This window comes from Vulpes lagopus, chromosome 15 (genome assembly GCF_018345385.1).
Source record: "Vulpes lagopus strain Blue_001 chromosome 15, ASM1834538v1, whole genome shotgun sequence".
Lineage (NCBI taxonomy): Eukaryota > Metazoa > Chordata > Mammalia > Carnivora > Canidae > Vulpes > Vulpes lagopus.
The window spans coordinates 35,277,131-35,296,916 of NC_054838.1; the positions used below are offsets into that span (position 1 = coordinate 35,277,131).

The 19,786-nt window shown below is 35.9% G+C and overlaps 1 protein-coding gene across 8 annotated transcripts in view; it reads right to left on the reverse strand.

The window, feature by feature from the left end:
• Positions 1-19,786, reverse strand: part of DLG2 (discs large MAGUK scaffold protein 2) — a 1,981,735-nt gene that overhangs the window by 1,365,805 nt on the left and 596,144 nt on the right. Inside the window, exon 1 of one of the 8 annotated variants that reach the window (XM_041730227.1) lies at positions 4,550-4,845. The exons of the other annotated variants lie outside the window; for them this stretch is intronic. Coding sequence (XP_041586161.1) covers positions 4,550-4,591 — 42 coding nt within the window. The 5' untranslated portion in view covers positions 4,592-4,845. Of the gene's footprint in view, positions 1-4,549; positions 4,846-19,786 lie in introns of those variants that run through there. 8 annotated transcript variants of the gene reach the window in all.

Consider the following 19,786-nt stretch of genomic DNA (forward strand, 5'->3'; position numbering starts at 1 on the left):
ATCCAATAAATTGTTTTAGTTTGAGTTATTGATTCTCTCCAACCTTGCTATACGACCTGGCTATACAGATCTGTAAGAGTGACTGAGCACAAGTGGTTGGTGATTGCCAAATCCAGTATTTAATCCCCAAACCATATATGACTTTAAAGCCTATGGTTTTGTTTTTCTCTCTCAAAATAACTTAAAAAGCATTAAGATAAATAAATATTGGGAAAAGCTGAGTAATAAAGAGCAATCTGGTACTCAGTTAATGCAATCATCCAACAAATATTTACTCAGCACCTACTATGTACTTGGCATTCTTCTTGATGCTGATGATATAGAGACTTGAAAAAACAATCAGAAATCCTGGTTTTTGTGGAGTTTATATGCTAATATATGTGCCTGTGTGGTAGTGATGGTAATAGTGGTGGGAGAGGGATATTATATCTGAATATGTTTCTCATTAATTACAAATTTCTTTTAACTGGGCTCAATTCCTAGAATATCTTAACATGATTTTTACTGAAAGCAAGTCTGAAGTCTTTCCCCTATCTGATGGCCTCAATTTTAACCAGTTATGTGTTGAATTGATTGAGTACTTACTATATTCTAAGATTTTTTACAGTTCTTATGTGCCTTATCTCACATAATTCTTACTATTATATTATTTTATTGAACTTCAGGTAAATCAAAAATTTTTGTGCATAAAATTTTCCATGCAATCAGTGGAAAAGATAGACCCAAATGTAGTTTTTTTCAGAATCCCAAAAGCCTAGGCTTTAAAATCATTTTGCTATACTCTTTTTCTAAAAAGTTCTTATATTTACTATTAAGGAATATCAAAAATAAAAGAGAATTCTTGAATCTACGAGGTAGGCAGCAGGATATACTAGAATGAAAATAAAGCAGCAAACTAGGTCAAGAGATCTGAGCCTTACATTAGGTCTGCTTCTGACACACTATGGATCAGAGAAAATGGCCATATCCTTTATCTTAATTTTCTTATCTGTGAAATGGGTGTAGTACTTGCCATTTGTATTTCAGAGATTGTGGGTCTGTAAGTGTATATGGGCATGCGGGATGAAAGCAGCGGGATGAAAGAGGGCGATAATGAGATGAGGAACATAAAGTTATTTAGAAAAGTGAAAGATATCATCTGAATGCAAGTTATCAATACCATGACTTTGAAAAATGGAGTCATTTCTAAGGACAAGATGATATGGACATCTCGTACAACAAACTTCTTATATGTTTTCCTATCAAAGAGATACTTTTTGTACAACATAAGCAATCTGAGATGAGTTATTATACATCTTTATAATGATTACATTGCCCCTTTTGTGTGAACAGTCTCAGATTAAGTTAATCACATTCTTTAAAAATTAAAAGGTAAATCTAAGCCAATATTATATGACTGTTTATCAAACTCAAACTTTGAGCTAACAACAATAACAATAAAAACCCCACAGAATATAAATAATACCCTTTGTTTAGAAGTTTTCATTTCCTTTCCTTCTTTAGAAACCTATCTGTCCAGAAATAGGTGGCAAAGTAACACAATTTCTAGAGTTAGATTGTGGTGATCACTCAGTCAATTCTCACAGCACTGGCCTCAGCTTCCATTTATTTGTTTTGCCCTGTTAATTCACTGTTCAGCCTTGCAAGACCCCAGGCTCTATCCATTTCCAACTATTTGCAGCTCTCCAAAGTGCTCTGCTTCTTAGTACCATGTTTTTCTTATTTTCTCTACCTGGCCTGCCTGCCTCACCCCAGGCTGCCTGGCAAAAATTCCATTAGCTGTCAAGATTCAACTCAGAGGTGACTTCACAGTGAAACCTTTCTTGACCAGTCCATGTAAAATTGACCACTGTTCTGTTTTTGTTTTGTCCCTACAATGCCCTGAATGGACTTTCATTACTAGTCCCATAATATTTCAAACCACTTACTTGTTTCTATGTCTGTGGCCTTTCCAAGACAAGAAACTTCTTGAAATCAAGGACTGTTATCTATTGATCTTGGTTTCCCAGGCTCTAGCATGGTGCATAAATCACAGTTGTCCTTCAAAAATTTTTGATAGATGAATGAATAAATGGTGACCCATGAGTCACATTCTGAGAGATGTAAATTTTGTATGTGTCTACAGTGTGTGTACTATATATATATATATACATATATAGTGCATATGTACTAGATATAGAGACACACATATATATAGTATATACATGGAGCACAGGTTTAATGCCCATGTTACATAAAAATATACATGAAATATAATAAAATATTCCACTCTCAAAAAATTCTTTTGACTGTACTATATTATAAATGTCCAATTAACAAAACAATCATTGTATAACAATAATTGTGACATTTATGGCTTTTCCTGTGCAGAAAAAAATAAATAAGAGATGCTTCTATTTTCTGAAACTTAACCACCTTAAAAGTTTTCAATCACTCTAACACCAATAATCTTCAATCATGGAAGCATAAGAAGCTATATGCTACGTAAAAGACTTTGCCAGAACCAAGCAAGTAAGAAATTCTAGGCACAACGGAAATAAAATCAAATATTTTAAAATTTAATATGAAATAAAACAAATATTAAAAATAAAATTATCAGATAAGACTTTATTGTGCCAACTTGATAAAATATTAGACAACAGGTGAAATGTAAACTCTTTTAGAAAACCTTGCTGTCTCAGAAGGAAAAGATAACCCTAAGAGAAAACAATGCAAGAAAGTGCAAGAAATAATTATTCAAAGGGCTTAAACGTATGTAAAATTGAAGTCAAACAACTCAGAGCAAGGTTATATGTGTTGTATGTGGTAATGTGCATGTTCTGAGCTCCTATTGAAGCATTTGTATCTCAGTACAGACTAGCCAAAGTACTAAGAATTAATTATCCAAAAGTCATCTGAATTAAGATACTGTTGGTGAAAGTCTTTTCATTTCTTTGCTTATTAGTCTAAGCGAGAAAGAATTAGAGCTCAATCCATCAAGACCACACTGATAGTAGTCAAGAGTTTAAAAAAAGAAAAAAGGGATTTCCCAAAACCCATAATAAAGGAACTTTGGACTTGGGTTTTCCTGCACTTCTGAAATATGACAATGGACTATCAAAACAATTGTTATCTCTTAATCTAAAATTATGTATGGAGATTTCTCTGAAAAAAAAAAAAACACTGCCTTTCTCCTTCAAAAAAAATGAGGAGAGAAAACATTTACAATTCATTGAGCCTAAAGAACAATGTATGCTAAACCCCACAATTAGGAATAGGAGATGGTGATGGAGAAATCCAAGCTGACATTTGGGCACACTCTAGGTTTTTAAATATCTCTTTTCATCTTATTTACTATATCCATCATATGTATGGGAAAAAATTGATTGCTGAACTTAATCTTAAAAGTAGTAAAAACTAAATTCTGTAGAACTCTGCAAAATGATCCACAGAATGCTGTCAGGCTGTAGTTGTAAAAGAACTGGTCATCAAAACATAAATACTACCTGTTTGAAAATCAAATCGAAAACAAAAAGGCTTACAAAAGAATGAGCAGCAGGGAGCTCTTTAAAAAACTTGTAAGCACAGAAAACAAAACTTTAATGCCCAGACATATTAAAATACTCCCCCAGTAAAATAAAAGGGGGAAACACTTTATATTGACATTTTTTTAAAGGTTCTTATTTAGGTATTTGAGTCTTTATTTATTTATTTATTTTTTTTCTGAAAGGCAATCACCTCCCTTTTGGACTTCCTTCAGTAAGGTATACAAGTTCAAAAAGCTAACTAACAGAGGATGTGATTCACTTAAATTATGCAACTGGAATTCCACAGCTGGCCTGTTTGTCTGGCTCAGTGCTGAATGAACAGTGTCAGAAAACCTCTCCAACAATAACGCCGTCCTTCCCGTCAAGGGGTAAATCTCCCAAACTTAGGCTCAACTTTGGAGGCTTATTAGCTACAGCGAGCGAATGTCAGCGGGGTGACACTGGGGCAGCGGCGCCCACGCAGCCTAAGCAGCCAGCCCACCCAGGGCAGAGGATTTGTACAATCAATATCATCAACTTCCAATGATAATAATTTGTTTATATGAACGAGATGGTCAGATATCCCACAGATCATATTCTAATGCCATTATAGACACCTAATTTAATCCCCAGCTCTTAATCAATTAAGCTGCATGAGCACAGGCAGCTCACAGCACTTTTTAAAAGAAAGACTTTAAATCCTAATCTAAAGCATGCTGCATAGTTTTTTACCTTTTCTGATTTCTTGGTCTGGCCTACCTAAATCATTTTTCATCTTTTCCTCCCCCAACTCCACCCCCCAAGTGTGAGCGTGAGCCTGAATTACAAATAGTTAAACCTGAAGGTCACTTCACAGCAGCGTTCCAACATGCTCCCCCAGCGAGGCTGCTCGGCAACAATAAAACAAAGCCCTTGCAACCACCTGTAATAATCTGCTTGCTCAGCCAGCAATCCGAAAAGTCCTGGAGCTACACAAGGTAGACATTTTCTGCAGCTGGTTTAACATGTATATTGTGCCCAGTTGCCGGCTCGCCTCCTCTTACCTTCACGTTAGTCCGGAGTGCACAGTAACATGCAAAGAACATTGCAGTAAATAAGGAGCATATGGACCGGTATTCAGCTTCTCAGCACAGCGCAAGCCCCACACACACGATCCTGGGCATGTGCTACTAAGGAGCATCCGTTCCCTCTGTCAGTTTGAAAATGCATTGATCTCTGTTTTCTCTGACTACAAAACGACATGTCTTGAAGGCACTGAGTGAGAGCTCAAAATCTCTTCATTGGCTATATATAGCATTGTGCCCAGTAATTTCAATTAGCTGAGAATTCAGCATCTGAAAGTTAAGACTTCAGTTGCTTTTCCTTCTAGCATTTTAAATCACTGGGTTTAAAAAAAAAAAAAAAAACGGGAGGGGGGAATGAGCTCACTCAGGAAGGAGGGGGGGAAAGGTGAAGAATGAAATTTAACCAATGAGTTACTTATATTTCTGGAGAGCCCTGGTATTATCCTATTAGATACTTTACAATGGGACTGCACCGGGCAGACTCTAAATGAAGAGGAAACCCCTTTCCCTTTGGAGGTTTAATATGGGCTCTGCACTAGATTCCAGGCTATTCTGATGCAGCACCCTGTTTGGCAAATAGTACAAATCACTGCAAATACATCTCATTCTGCTTTTTCGTGTAGAATAGTACCAAGACCAAAGGATCACTGTCTCCCAAAGTCCCTAAAATGTAATTTGGGTTCCCCTAGGGTGATCTGTGGTTACATGCTTGAGAAATACCACCTTCTCTTACTTCCCTGTCCTGTAATATCTGTTACATCTTCCAGGGGTATCTAAAGTTGCCAGGCTTGCTAGCAAAACACTGCATCTATTTTTCCCCCAAAACTAAGCTTTATTGGTAAATGACAATCAATAATAGAGGAAGGGATCGAAGTGAAGATAGAAGATTCCAGGGGATAACATAAGTATAGATTCAGTAGCTACTGCTGCTGAATGTAACACGTTCAGCTGGCTCTGGAAGGGAAAGAGCAAGAGAGAAAAATAAAAGCTTCTGCCCCCATGAATCCATAAGGGGAAAAAAAACTTAATTCAAAAACATCGTCAGATCCTACTGTCTGTTGTCATTCCAGTCAGGCACCGGATGCTGCAAATTAACTCAATTTTTACTGAGCCAAAAGGACAAAGTCCAATTTAAGGTTCTAAACTCTTATTTCCAGCCTTAGAAAGCCCTAATTCTCAGCTAGAATTCTGAAGCTATCTGGCGAAATGCAAGCAGAAATGAACAGTTCTCACTGCAGCAAAAATAGTGGGAGGAAAAAGAGTGGTTCTGTCTTTGCCACGACGTTCCCCCATCAGCTTACAGCAACAGGGAAGATAAGCATAACTCAGTAGAAAAAGCTGCAGTGACTTTTAGGATTTTTCTTTAATATGTTTTGCATAAGCCACCTCCCCTCTGGTGCCTGCAGTGGTGCTGAGGCACTGTCAGAGCCACTGGGCATTTCTCCTGGGCAATGAGGTGAGGCAGCTTCAGTAGGAAGCAAGGTATTTATGGGAGAGAAATTAAAGGAAGAAGAAAATCAGGATTTTCTATTTCTCTTAATGACAAGCATTCAGAAAGTGTCGTCAGTTCTGACTAAATAGCTATTTTGGGCTGTCATTGTTTGTGCCTTTTTTTAGGAAGAAAAAAAAGCAATCTTGTCTTAAGCTGGAGATTTTCTAGCATCGTAAGAGAAGGCAGCTACTTAATTTGATTCCCAGTTCCGTCTGTCATACGAGTCTAGGTAATTACAAATTGTAAGCACTTGCAACACAACCAGTGACTTCCAGGACATTAAAACATCAACATGGAGGCCCAACTCTCATGGTTTCACAACTTTTATTAATGGCTTTAAGTGCAGAATCAAACATTCAGTTCATAACACTTTCCTCTCCTGAGGTCATAGCAGGTCACATTTCCTGCAGCACTTCCGGATAAACAAACCCAAACATAGCAACTCAATGCCAAGAAAAATAAAGAATTTTCAAATGTGTTTCTCCATGGGGGGCTCAGAAGATTTTTAAAAACCCATTTTTCAACTTGTCAATAAGTAATATTAGTTGTCTTTTTTTCATTAGGGATTATGGGGGGGAAGCAACTTTATAGCTTTCTTAAAATTATTTAAATAGACCCTGAGGTATTTGGATGGCCCAGGAAAGACAGGAAAGTGCTGGGAAATGTTACAAATCTCAGAACAGTTCATAGGGAAAGATTAAACAAAAGTGAGGTTATAGGTGAAAAAACACATGTAGGCAGTCAGGGATGACTTCTGACAGGATTTCAGATACAGTGTAAATGTATGGACATTCTAAAGGAAGGCTCTCACACTTAACAATCTGGTTAAAACTTCCACCTACACTTATTTATCCCACAGCATCCCAATACAGACCTGGGCCATACCTGTAGATTTGCTGCTTACGTTTTTTAACTGTACTAGGATAGCTGACTTATTATCTCATTTTATAGATGCAGGAAAAGCACTAACTACAATGACAGTGTCCCACTAAAAAGTATTCCCTATTTTTAGGCAAAGAGTTCAACAGGGCAATGTACCTGCTGAGAGACTAACGTTTGTTATTATAGAAGGGAATGACAACTGGCTATATATTTTTGAGACAACATCATAAATTTAGACTCCAGTACTCATGAGTGAGGAGTCTTGGAAAATAACTTCCATGTCAGATCCTCTCTTTTACCATTTATAAAACAGAGATGTCTAAAATGGAAATAATACTTAATACATAGTGTCATTGAGAAGATTCAAGATGAATCCCATCATCAAAATAGTCTAGACAGATCAAAAATTTAAGCATAAAAATTGAAATCACAAACGTATTAGAAGAAAACAGATTTGGTTTTCTATAAATATTGGAGTGGAGAAATCCAAAGCCATATAAGAAAAAATAAACAACTGTGACTATATAAAAATATAAAACTTCTGCTGGGCTAAATTATATACAATGACAAATGACAAAATGGGAAAACAATGCAACATATTCAATGGAATATTTCCTAAAAATACTATTCTTTCTAAGTATTTCTAAATTTTAAATATTTCTAAGTCTTTCTAAAATACTTTCTTCCTAAGTCACGAGGAAAATATGTGAAACTGAGTGAAAAAATAAGTAAAGAACATAAAGTGGTAATTCACAAAAAGACCATAAAATACATTTAAAATGTTCCACCTCCTTCATATTTAGGCAAAAGCATAAAAACTAGAAAAACTTTTTAAATTGATAAGCAAGTACTAATGGTGAAAACTTTGTGAAAGGTATTAAATCTATCAAGTATTTTAAAAGGCACATTCTCCTTGATGTATTGATTTCACTTCAATTCCCAGGAATTAATCCTAGATAGATACAGATATAGATATAGATGTATAGATGTATATAATATCTACTAATGCAAGACTTATTTGTAAGATTACAGTTTACCTATACCACAGAATATTATGTAATTATTAGAAAAATATAAAGTACATGTACATATTCTTATATCAAAAGATGTTCAATTTATAATGTTAAACATAAAAGTAAGGTTGCTAAAGAGTTTGTATAGTATGAGTCTATATTTGTAGGTTTATTTATATGTAATTGTGATAGAGGGGCTGTGTCTGTTTGTGTGTGTATGTAAAATTTTGACAGTGTTGATCACTGAAATTGGGAGTAGGCTTAGGGAAGGAAATCAAACATTACTTTTCATTTTTCCTTTTATATCTTCTATATACTGCAGGTGCCTCGCCCACAATCAACAATTTATCCAATATCCTCTCAGTAAATGAGAGAAATAAAGACACAGGAAGGGACCTGTGAGGAGATTTGGCTATTGCAAAAATAAGCACAGGTCAGAGACAATCATGATACAAGAGATGGAAATGTACCAATTCCTAAGTGATACTAGTTCCTGAGTACCTCCTGTAGTATGGATCTCTCTCTCTAGTCCTGAATGTCGATATCTCCCTCAAATGCATGTAATTCTAACATGTAATATATTGGCCTTTAACACAAGCCAACTACTTTTTTTCTTAAATAGAAAAGCTGCTATCAGGTAAACTTGATTTTAGTCAGATTTTTCCTTAAGCACTAAATTTAGAACCTGACATCTACATATAGTTTGTATTTCTCTTTCATTCTCTCCCTCTCTCTCTCTCTTTTTACAATGAATTTTGCTGTAGACTGAACATTTGGGTTTCACCCCAAATCCCTATGTTGAAAACAAATCCCCAATGTAATGGTACTTGGAGGTGAGGCCTTTGGGTTAGGTCCTCATGAATGGGATTAGTGTCCTTATAAAAGAAGTCCCAGACAACTCCCTCACACCTACCATCATCTGAGGACACAATAAAAAGGCAAACACCTAAAAAAAAAAAAAAAAGCAAACATCTATGATCCAGGAAGCCAACTCTCACCAGATCTGCTGGCACCCTGATCTTGAACTTCCAGCCTCCAGAACTGTGAGAAATAAATGTCTATTGTTTATAAGCCACTCAATTTACAGTATTTTGTTATAGCAGCCCAAATGGGCTAAGACAAGCGTATAATACTTTTTGACTATAACCTAGTTTTTATTAACTTTTTAATATTAAGCAATTTGCCATTATAATTTGGTAATAATGACAGCAACAATGTCTGTTAATATGGACAAAGGATTCACATATCTGGACAAAATTCTCCTTAACTATTAAATAAGGAGGTTGTACTATCCAGGTCTCTTTTTTCTAGATTTTATTTATTTTTTCATGAGAGACACAGAGAGAGGCAGAGGCACAGGCAGAGGGAGAAGAAGGCTCCATGAAGGGAGCTGGACATGGGACTGGATCCCAAGATTCTAGGATCAAGCCCTGGGCCTAAGAGAGCCCCTCAACCACTGATCTACCCAGGCGTCCCCTATCTAGTTCTTTCTTAAAGGCAGAGTAAGGTAGGTTTGGTAGGTTTGCTTACTTTTTGTTTTATTTAATTAGGACAGATAAGGTATGTTTAAATGTTAAGGATCCACTAGAATGTATTCCAGGCCAATTAAATCAGAATCTCTGGAGATGGAACCAAGGCATCAGAATTTTATAAAGCTCCTCAGGTGATTCTAATGTGTATCTAGGATTGAGAATTACTTAAAGCAGGGTCAGCTGCTGATTCTGTAAAGGGCCAGAGAGTGAATATTTTATACTTCCAAGCCATACAATCACTTTCACAACTACTAATTCTACTACAACTACTCAACTTTGTTGTTGTAGTGAGAAAGCAGCCATATATAACATATAATGTGATCCAATAAAACTTGATTAATAAACATTAAAACTTGAATTTCATACAATATTCACATGTCAGGAAATACTTTTATTGCTTTTGATATTTTTCAAACATTTAAAAAATAATAAAAACATTTTTTAGCTTGTAGTTTGCCAACCCTACTCTGGAGTCTCGAGCAGTAGTTCTCCAACTGTGCTCCCTCAGCTAGCAGCATCAGCATAAACTGGGAATTTGTTAGAAAGCAAAATTTCAGGTCATACCCCAGACTTACCAAACAGAAACTCTAGTTTGTGCCTCAAGAATTTCTGTAAGCAAGCCCCCCATGTGATTTTCATGTAAGCTAAGGTTTGAAAATCACTGCTTTAAAGGAAGAAAGGAAACTAATAGTTTAGGCTCCTACAAAAGTAAAAAGAGATGGACTCCAGAGTATAAATAGAAGAATTAGTCTTAGAGGAGAAATAATATAGAAAATAAAGAGAAAAAGACTGCAGAGGCAAGTGAGACCATTCTAGGATGGAGGCTCAAGCCTGAGATAGAGGCCACTTGAGCAAGTGGCTATCTACTGACACCTTAGAATTTAATCTTTTTCCTCTTAGAAACTCTAAAAGCTCTTAGAGTAAAAAATCAAACTGAAACCAAAACAAAACAAAAAAACACAACTTGGCTTTAAATTCCTTTTCTGCCATTTACCAGCTGTGTGACCTTGGGCAAGTTACATAACCTCTCCCTGAAACAGAGTATTCCTCTGTAAAATAAATAAACCTATTTCAGAGGGATGTTGTAATGACTACAATAAGGTGTGTCAACTACTTACCTAGAACCTGGTACATAGTAAATGTAAGTGGTAGTTTTTAGTGTAAGGAAGGCTGAAGTGACAGAGCAGAGGAGAAATATAAAAAGATGTTATCATTTCTCTTGACAAACTTCTAAATAACTAGAAGATTCCCTAGGGGTTTGTAAACCTCGGACTTCCCTAGGATTTCTAAACAACCCTGAAGGGTATTCTCTGGAAGTCTGGCTATCTTATTAACCTCTGAACTGATATCATAGCATTGAATTTCCTTGTATCTTCCTTATAGTTTCTCTGAGATAATAATAACTCATTTAAAAATTACAAAGCATTTCAGACTTTCTCAAGATTTTCTATGAAAGTATCCCTAAAAGTAGAAGGGGATGCATTTATTACCTGTGAAGAACAGGAACAAAATGGAATTCTTCAATGTTTCATTTGTTATCCTTAAAACTTACATAAATGTTAAATTCAAGTTGACAATATCTCTGTATTTATTATAAAGTAATATTTTATATTACTTACTGACCACTAGATTTTATAAGCTAAGAAGAGTGTGCACTGTTTGTCCCATGGTTTCAAATACCCTCTGAATTATGTACTATTTGTGTATGCTTAGGGATATCTTGCTTTAGTTCACAAAGCAGAAATAGATCCTATTTAATTCTTCATCTTCATATTGGCCTTAAAGATATTGTCATCATCCCTTTAAATCTAGTGAGACTACATTGAACTTTTCCCCTATATTTTCTTCTAGGAGTTTTGTAACTTCAAGTCTTATACTTAAGTATGTAATGTATTTTGAGTTGATTTTTATGTCTGCTGTGAGATAAGGATTCAATTTCATTCTTCTTCATGTGGATATTCTGTTTGCCCAACACTATTTATTGCATAGACTATCTCATCTCGATTGTATTCTTGGTACCCTTGTCAAAGATTAGTTGGTCATATACACAAGAGTTTATTTCTGGGCCCCTCTGCTATGTTCCATTGGTCTCTTTCTGGTTTTATGCCAGTAAGATACTGTTTTGATTATTAGAGCTTTGTAATATAATTTGAAATCAAGAAAAGCTTTGTTCTTTTTGCTCAGGATTGTTTTGGCTATTCAGGATCTTTTGTGGTGCCAAATGAATAATCAGATTGTTTTTTTACTTCTGTAAAAAATGTCATTGGAATTTTAAATCAGACTGCATCAAATCAGTACACTCTTGAGGTTGTATGAACATTTTAACAATATAAATTCTTCTAATCCATGAACATGGAATATCTTTCCACTTACTTGTGTCTTCTTTAATTTCTTTCACCCATGTTTGTAACTTTCAGTGTACAGATCTTTCACCTTCTTGGTTAAATTTATTTCTAAGTATTTTATGGTTTCTGATGCAATTGTAAATAGATGTTTCTAAATTTCTTTTTTAGATATTTTGTTAGTGTATAGAAATGCTACTGATTCCTCCATGTTGATTTTGTATCTGGCAACTTCACTGAATTCATTAATTAGACTTTACAGGCTTTTGTGAAGTCTTTAAGATTCTCCCTATATAAAATCAATTCATCTGCAAAGAGAGGCAATTTTAACTCTTCCTTTCTGATTAGATGCCTTCATTCTTTTCTTGCCTAATGGTATATGCTCGAACTTATAGGACCATGTTGATTAGAAATGGTCAGAGTGGGCATGCTTGTCTTGTACTTGATCCTTGAGAAAAAGCTCTCAGTTCTTCACCATTGAGTATGATGTCAGCTGTGAGCTTTTTGTATTTGGCCTTTATTATGTTGAGTCACACTCCTTCCATACCTAATTAGCTGGGAGTTTTTACCATGAAAGAATGTTGAATTTTGTCAAATGCTTCTCCTGCATCATATATATATATATATATATATATATATATATATATAATGTATAATTCACATGCAGTGTTATATTTGTTTCAGGTGAATGATATAATGATTCAACAATTCTATACATTACTCATTGCTCATCCCAATAAGTGTACTCTTAATCTCTCATCTATTTCACTCATCCCTCTACCTAATATTAAATTTTCCTATCCACGAACATCAGTTACCTTTCTACTTATTTGTGTTATCTTTCCTTCCATTTGTGTGGTATTCCAGAGTTAGATTTGTGCATGCTAAACTATCCTTACATCTCAGGGATAAGTTCCACTGGATAATGGTATATGACCTTTTGAGGTGCTGCTGTTGAATCTGTTTGCCAGCATTTTGTGAGATTTTTTGTATCTTTGTTCATCAGGGATATTGGCATATACTTTTCTTTTCCTGTAGTGTCCTTGCCTGATTTAGATCTCAGGGTAATACTAACATAAAATGAGTTTGGAAGTGTTACTTCCTCTTCAATTTTTGGAAGAGTTGAGAAGGATTGGTATAATTCCTCTCTAAACATTTAGTAGAATTCACCAGTGATATCATCTGTTTCCAGACTTTTCTTTATTGGGATATTTCTGATTACTGATACAATTTCCTTAACTTGTTATTGGTCTGTTCAGATTTTCTATTTCTGCATGATTTAGTCTTAGTAGGTTGTATATTTCTAGAAATTTATCCATTTTTTCTAGGTTATCCAACTTTTTTGTTCAGAATCATCTCTTACGATGTTTTGTATTTCTGTGGTATCAGTTGCAAAGTCTCATGTTTCATTTCTGACTTTGAGTCTTCTCTCTTATTTTCTTAGTTACACTATCTAAGATTTGTCTATTTTGTTTATCTTTTAAAAAAACTAGCTCTTAGTTTTGTTGATCTTTTCTCTGGTTTCTTGAATTCCTTTTTATTTCTGCTCTCATCTTTGTTATTTCCTTCCTTCTTGTAACTTTGGGCTTAGTTTGTTTTTTTTCTAGCTCCTTAAGATGCAAAGTTAGATTATTTATTTTGAGATCCTTCTTTTTCTTAACTGTAGGCATTTATTGCTGTAAACATCCCTCCTAATTTCATCTGTTTTAGTCTATAATTTTGATATGTTGTTTCCATTTTTCTACCTTGATTTATTTCACTATATATATTTTTTGTATTTTGATTTATTCTTAGACCTTTTGGTTGTTTTAGAGTGTGCTGTTTAATTTTCACATATTCATGAATTTTCTAGTTTCCTTCCTGTTATTGATTTCTAGTTTCATACCATGATGGATGGAAAAGATTTTTGATATATCAGTCTTCTTAAGTTTGTTAAGACTTGTATTGTGACCTAATATATGATCTGTCCTGGAGAATATTCTATGTGTGCTAGAGAAGAATGTACATTCTGCTGCTATTGGGTAAAATATTCTGTATCTATCTAGATACCTTGTGTCTAAAGTATAGTTCAAGACTGGGGGATCCCTGGGTGGCTCAGCGCCTGCCTTCGACCCAGGGCGTGATCCTGAGACCCGGGATCAAGTCTCACATCGGGGCTGCCTGCATGGAGCCTGCATCTCCCTCTGCCTGTGTCTCTGCCTCTGTCTCTCTCTCTCTCTCTCTCTCTCTCTCTCTCTGTGTCTCATGAATAAATAAATAAAATCTTTAAAAAAATGTTGTCAGATTCCAGATGATTCTGACTTTAAAAAAAAAAGACCAATGTTTCCTTATTGATTTGATGTCTAGATGATCAAATCATTGTTAAAAGAGGGATAATGAAGCCCACTACTATTATTGCATTGCTATTTATTTTCCTTTCCAGATCTGTTAATATTTACTTTGTATATTTATGTGCCCCAATGTTAAGTGCACACATATTTACAATTGTTATATCCTCTTGATAAATTAATCTCTTTATTATTATATAATAATGCTCTTTGTCTCTTATTACAGTTTTTGACTTCTGATATAAACATAGCTATCCCTGCTTTCTTTGGGTTTCCATTGGCATGGGATACCTTTATCCATCCCTTCACTTGAGCCTATGTGTATAAAAGTGATGAGAGTCTCTTGTAGATAGCATATAGTGAGTCTTTTCTTTCTTTTCTTCTAGTTCATTAAGCCACTCTATGTCTTTTGATTTTATAATTTAATCCATTTACTTTTAAAGTAATTGTTGATAGGTAAGGACTTATTGTTGCCATTTTGTTACTTGTTTTCTGACTGACTCAGAGTCCTTTCCCTTACTGTTTTCCTTTGTGATTTGATGATTTTCCTGAACTGGTATACTTTGATTCTTTTCTTTATCTTTTATATGTCTAACATAGGATTTTGTCTTTAGGTTACCATGAGGCTTAATAAAACATCCTATAGTTAGAACAGGCTATTTTAAGGTGATTATGATTTAACTTTGATTGCATAAAAAAAACTGCCTGCTTGCTTCAGCCCCCCCACACACACACATGCTACAATTTTTGACATTGCAATTTACATTTTTTATATTGTGCATCCATTAACAAATTATTGTAGGTATAGATTTTTTAACACTTTGTCTCTTAACTTTTATGCTAGAGTTAAAAATGATTTGCACATACCCATTATAGTATAGAACCTTCTGAACTTGACTATATATTACCTTTTTAAAAATGTTTAAATCTTTTCATGGTGCTAATTAGTGGGTTTTTTAAAAAGATTGTATTTATTTATTTGACTGAGAGAGTACAAGGAGGGGGAGTGGCAGGCAGAAGGCAGGAATGAGCAGGCTCCCTGCTGAGCAAGGACCATGGGAATATAACCTGAGTTAAAGGCAGTCACTTAACTGACTGAGCCACCCAGGTGCCCCTAATTAGTGTCTTTTCATTTCAATTTAATGAAGTATCTTTAGTATTTCCTGAAAGGCAAATCTAGTGGTGATTAATTCATAGGTTTTGTCTGGGAAAGTCTGTTTCCTTCACTTCTGAAGGACAGCTTTGCTGGGTAAAGTTTTCTTAGTTGGCAATATGTTTTCTTTCACCCCATTAATTTCATTATCCCACTCTTCCCTAGCCTTCAAAGTTTATGCAATGAAATCTCCTGATAGCTTTATGGAAATTCCCTTGTATTAGCCAATCTCTTCTCTTGTTGCTTTCAAACTTCTCTCTTGGTCTCTGATTATGTGTTTTGGTGAATACTTCTTTGGAGACATTAGAGCTTCAGATACCTGTATGTCCAAACCATGCCCCAGATTCGTGAAGTTTTCAGCTATTATATCTTGAAATAAGCTCTCTGCTTTTTGTTTCTCTCTCTTCTGCTATTCCTATAATGTGTATATGGGCCCTCTTTATAGTATCCTATAAATACTATAGGTTTTCTTCATACTTTTTTAGATATTTTTTAAAGATTTTATTTATATATTTGACAGAGAGAGAGCACAAGCAGAGGGAGTGGCAAGCAGAGGGAGAAACAGTCTCCCTGCTTAGCAGGAAGCCTGATGTGGTACTTGATCCCAGGACCCTGGGATCATTACCTGAGCTGAAGGCAGATACTTAACCAACTGAGCCACCCAAGTGCCCTATTCTTTTTTCTTTCAGTTCCTCTATGTAAGTTCAAATGGTATCTTCAGATTTACAGATTCTTTCTTCTGCTTTATCATGCATGTTGCTGATATTCTCTATTGCAATTTGTATTTCATTCATCATATTCTTCAGCTCCAGAAAATACTATCTCCTTTAAATGATTTATCTTTGTTGATAAATCAACAATTTATCTTTGTTTATTCATATATTGGTTTCCTACTTTGCTGAGTTGTTTATCTATGCTTTCTTGTAGCTCATTGAGTTGCCTTAAAACAATTATCTTGAATTATTTTTCAAGTAATTAAAAGATGTCCATTTTTTGGAGTCAGTGATTATAAAATTATCTTGTTCCTTTGATGGTGTCATCTTTCTTTCTTATATTTTTTATAGCCTTGCATTGATATCTGAGCATTTAATGAAAAAGTTACCTCTTCCCAATTTTGCAGACTGGCTTTGGGGCAGAAAGAACTTCACCTACAGGTTAGTGTGAGGGTAGCAGCTGAATGGGGTGTGGCAATTCTGTCTCTGCAGAGAGTTCATCAGTGTTCATCAGAGTTCATCAGTTCATCAGTCTCTATCAGCTGAGGACCATATCATTGAAGATTCCAGGGGTTCTCAGTAGCCAAGGCTGTAGGTGTCTGAAGTGGTGGTGAATGCTATTGGGATTTTCAATGGTGATGGCTGTTAGTGTTATCCTGATTTCTTTTCTTTTTTTTTTTTTTTTTTCCTTAGGAGATGTCATAACCAAGGGGATACCTCTTGTCTCCAGGTCTGGCAATGGCATTGGTACCAGATGTGTGAATACTTATGGAGTGGCTGTGGAGTCAGGTTCTGGAGAGTGAGCATGTGTGCAGCAATTATATCTCTAGGGTCTGATGTGCAGATAACAACTGCTAAAGCACTGATTTCAGTTTCTATAGTCCAGGCACTTATGGATCAATTGTGGATGTAGGGTCTGGAGTATAGGCACACATGGAGCAGTGGCAGCTCTGGGGTCTGGGGTGCAGGCAAGCCTGAGGTGGCAGTGTCTAGTGTCTGAGGTGCAGGCATGTTGAGTGGTCATGGAGATAGGGTCTGAAGCATGCGTGTGCATGGAGTAGCCCAAGTCTGGCTTCTGGGGCATGTGCAGATTTGGAAGGAATGGCAGACCCGGTCCTTGGCTGGTGCAACAGTAGCTCTTTCTTTTTGTTCAGCTATTCTCCATTATTCTACTGTATTGCTTCATGTCCCTAATTGGACTTGTGAGCCCTCCCAGGGCTATTTTAATTCATGCATAGCTATCTATTTTTGTGTATGGTCAAAGGCTGGTATCTCCTACTTGCCATCTTGCTGATATCACCCTCACAGACACTTCTGCTCTATGAACAGCCTCCTCCCTATTCTTTGCAGAAGTGTTTTCAAACCTTCACTACTTCCAAACCTCAGCTCTTCCTCCATCCCTGTTCCTCTTAGCAGATGATTTTGTCTTTGACTCTGCAGAGAAAATAAAAGACATTACTGAGGAAATCAACTTTTGCATCAAAATAAATTGAAAACAGGGATCCCTGGGTGGCACAGCGGTTTGGTGCCTGCCTTTGGCCCAGGGCGCGATCCTGGAGACCCGGGATCGAATCCCACGTTGGGCTCCCGGTGCATGGAGCCTGCTTCTCCCTCTGCCTGTGTCTCTGCCTCTCTCTCTCTCTCTGTGTGTGTGTGACTATCATAAATAAATAAAATTTTTTTTAAAAAGTTTAAAAAATAAATAAATAAATTGAAAATAAAAACTAATGGCTGCCCTCACCCTCCTTTTTTCCTTCTTCTACAAAGAGAGTGTCACCTTATTTACCTAAGGTCACTGTTTCCTTTTTTTTTTTTTTTTACCTCCAACCATTTTATTTTATTTTTTTTTGATTAATTTTTATTGGTGTTCAATTTACCAACATACAGAAAAACACCCAGTGCTCATCCTGTCAAGTGTCCACCTCAGTGCCCGTCACCCATTCCCCTCCAACACCCGCCCTCTTCCCCTTCCACCACCCCTAGTTCGTTTCCCAGAGATAGGAGTCTTTATGTTCTGTCTCCCTTCCTGATATTTCCCAACATTTCTTTTCCCTTCCTTTATATTCCCTTTCACTATTATTCATATTCCCCAAATGAATGAGAACATACACTGTTTGTCCTTCTGCGATTGACTTATTTCACTCAGCATAATACCCTCCAGTTCCATCCACGTTGAAGCAAATGGTGGGTATTTGTCGTTTCTAATTGCTGAGTAATATTCCATTGTAGGTCACTGTTTCCATGTGCATTCTGATCCTAATCTTCTTACCCTTTCCACTCTGCAAATATTCCTCTCTGCTCAGTTCTATACCTTTCTCTCTACTTCCTTATGCTAATTTAAATATGTTCAAGCCTCTTTCATCTTAAAATGTATAAAGGAAAACTTCTCCTATTCATAATTCTACATCAAACTACTGCCCTATGTTCTGCCTTCACCTGTTTAGGAAAGCCACTGCTTCACCTTCTGTCCATTTTCTTATTTTCCACATTAGCTCTAACTCAATATATGGCATATGCTTCATAACTCCATGAAAATGGTCATCATAACCAGTATATCATTATCTCTTATCATTCCACATCTTTTTCTAGGTTATCTTTGTTCATTCCCATAACATTTATTACCATTCCATGACAATTACCTTCTAATCTTTCTTTAATGCACATCCCTTCTCTGGGCACCAGGTCCATTTATCAAATGGCTTGTTGAGTAGTTGAGTATGTTACTAGCACTTCACATTCAGTATAGTCACAAATAAACTTTGAATGTCTGTTTGAAACTTCATCCTCCTGCATTTTTTCCCTACTTTGTTGAATAATATTTCCTACAATCCAGTTTCATGTCAGAAATTTAGCAGTCATCTTTGACAATCCCAACAGCCAGTCAATTATCAAGTTCTATAATTCTCCTAAATATTTCTAGAGTCTGGAAGCACCTGGGTGGCTCAGTCAGTTAAGCATGTGACTCTTGATTTCAGTTTGGGTCATGATCTCAGAGTTATGCGATCAACCCCTGTGTCAGGCTCCATTCTGAGTGTGGAGCCTACTTGAGATTCTTTCCCTCTCCCTCTGCCCTTCCCCCTACTTGTGCTTCCTCTCTCCCTGTCTCAAATAAATAAATAAATCTTATAAAAAAATATGTGTCTGTATTGTTTTTGCCATCTCCACAGTAACTATCTATAGTCTTCATATAGGTTACTTCAGAAGTCTCTTAAATGTTTCCCTCCATATAGTCTTGACCCCTTGTAATCTGCTTTTGAACTAGAACTCTGAAACTGATATTTTCTAAACATGTTATGTAAATCATATTACTCTCTGTCATTTACAGGTGTTGCTAGCTTCCCAGTTAGATTTAAATACAGTCCAACGTAATTAACTACTTCATACTCCATGTTTCAGTCACATTGAGGTTGTTGCTAGAAAGCCTGGTAGAAATCCCTTCATTCTATAGATGAGAAAAATCTGGGCCCAGAAAAAAGAAATCGCTTGTACAATGTCCTATAACTTTACCATAACTCAGGTATCCCAAGTCCTACTTCTGTGCTCTGTTCCAAGAGAAGGCAATACCTGATACTGTGTGCTTCTCCTAACAGTTGTATAAAGTGTATGTTATAATCATGATTTACATCAGCAGTTACTGAGGCTCAGAGAAATTAAGTAGCTTGTACAAAATTATAGACCAAAATTATTCAAGAACCCATGACCATTTTATGAATAGAAATATTGCCTCATTCTCCTTTTGTGTCCACTGTATCTAGTATAGGT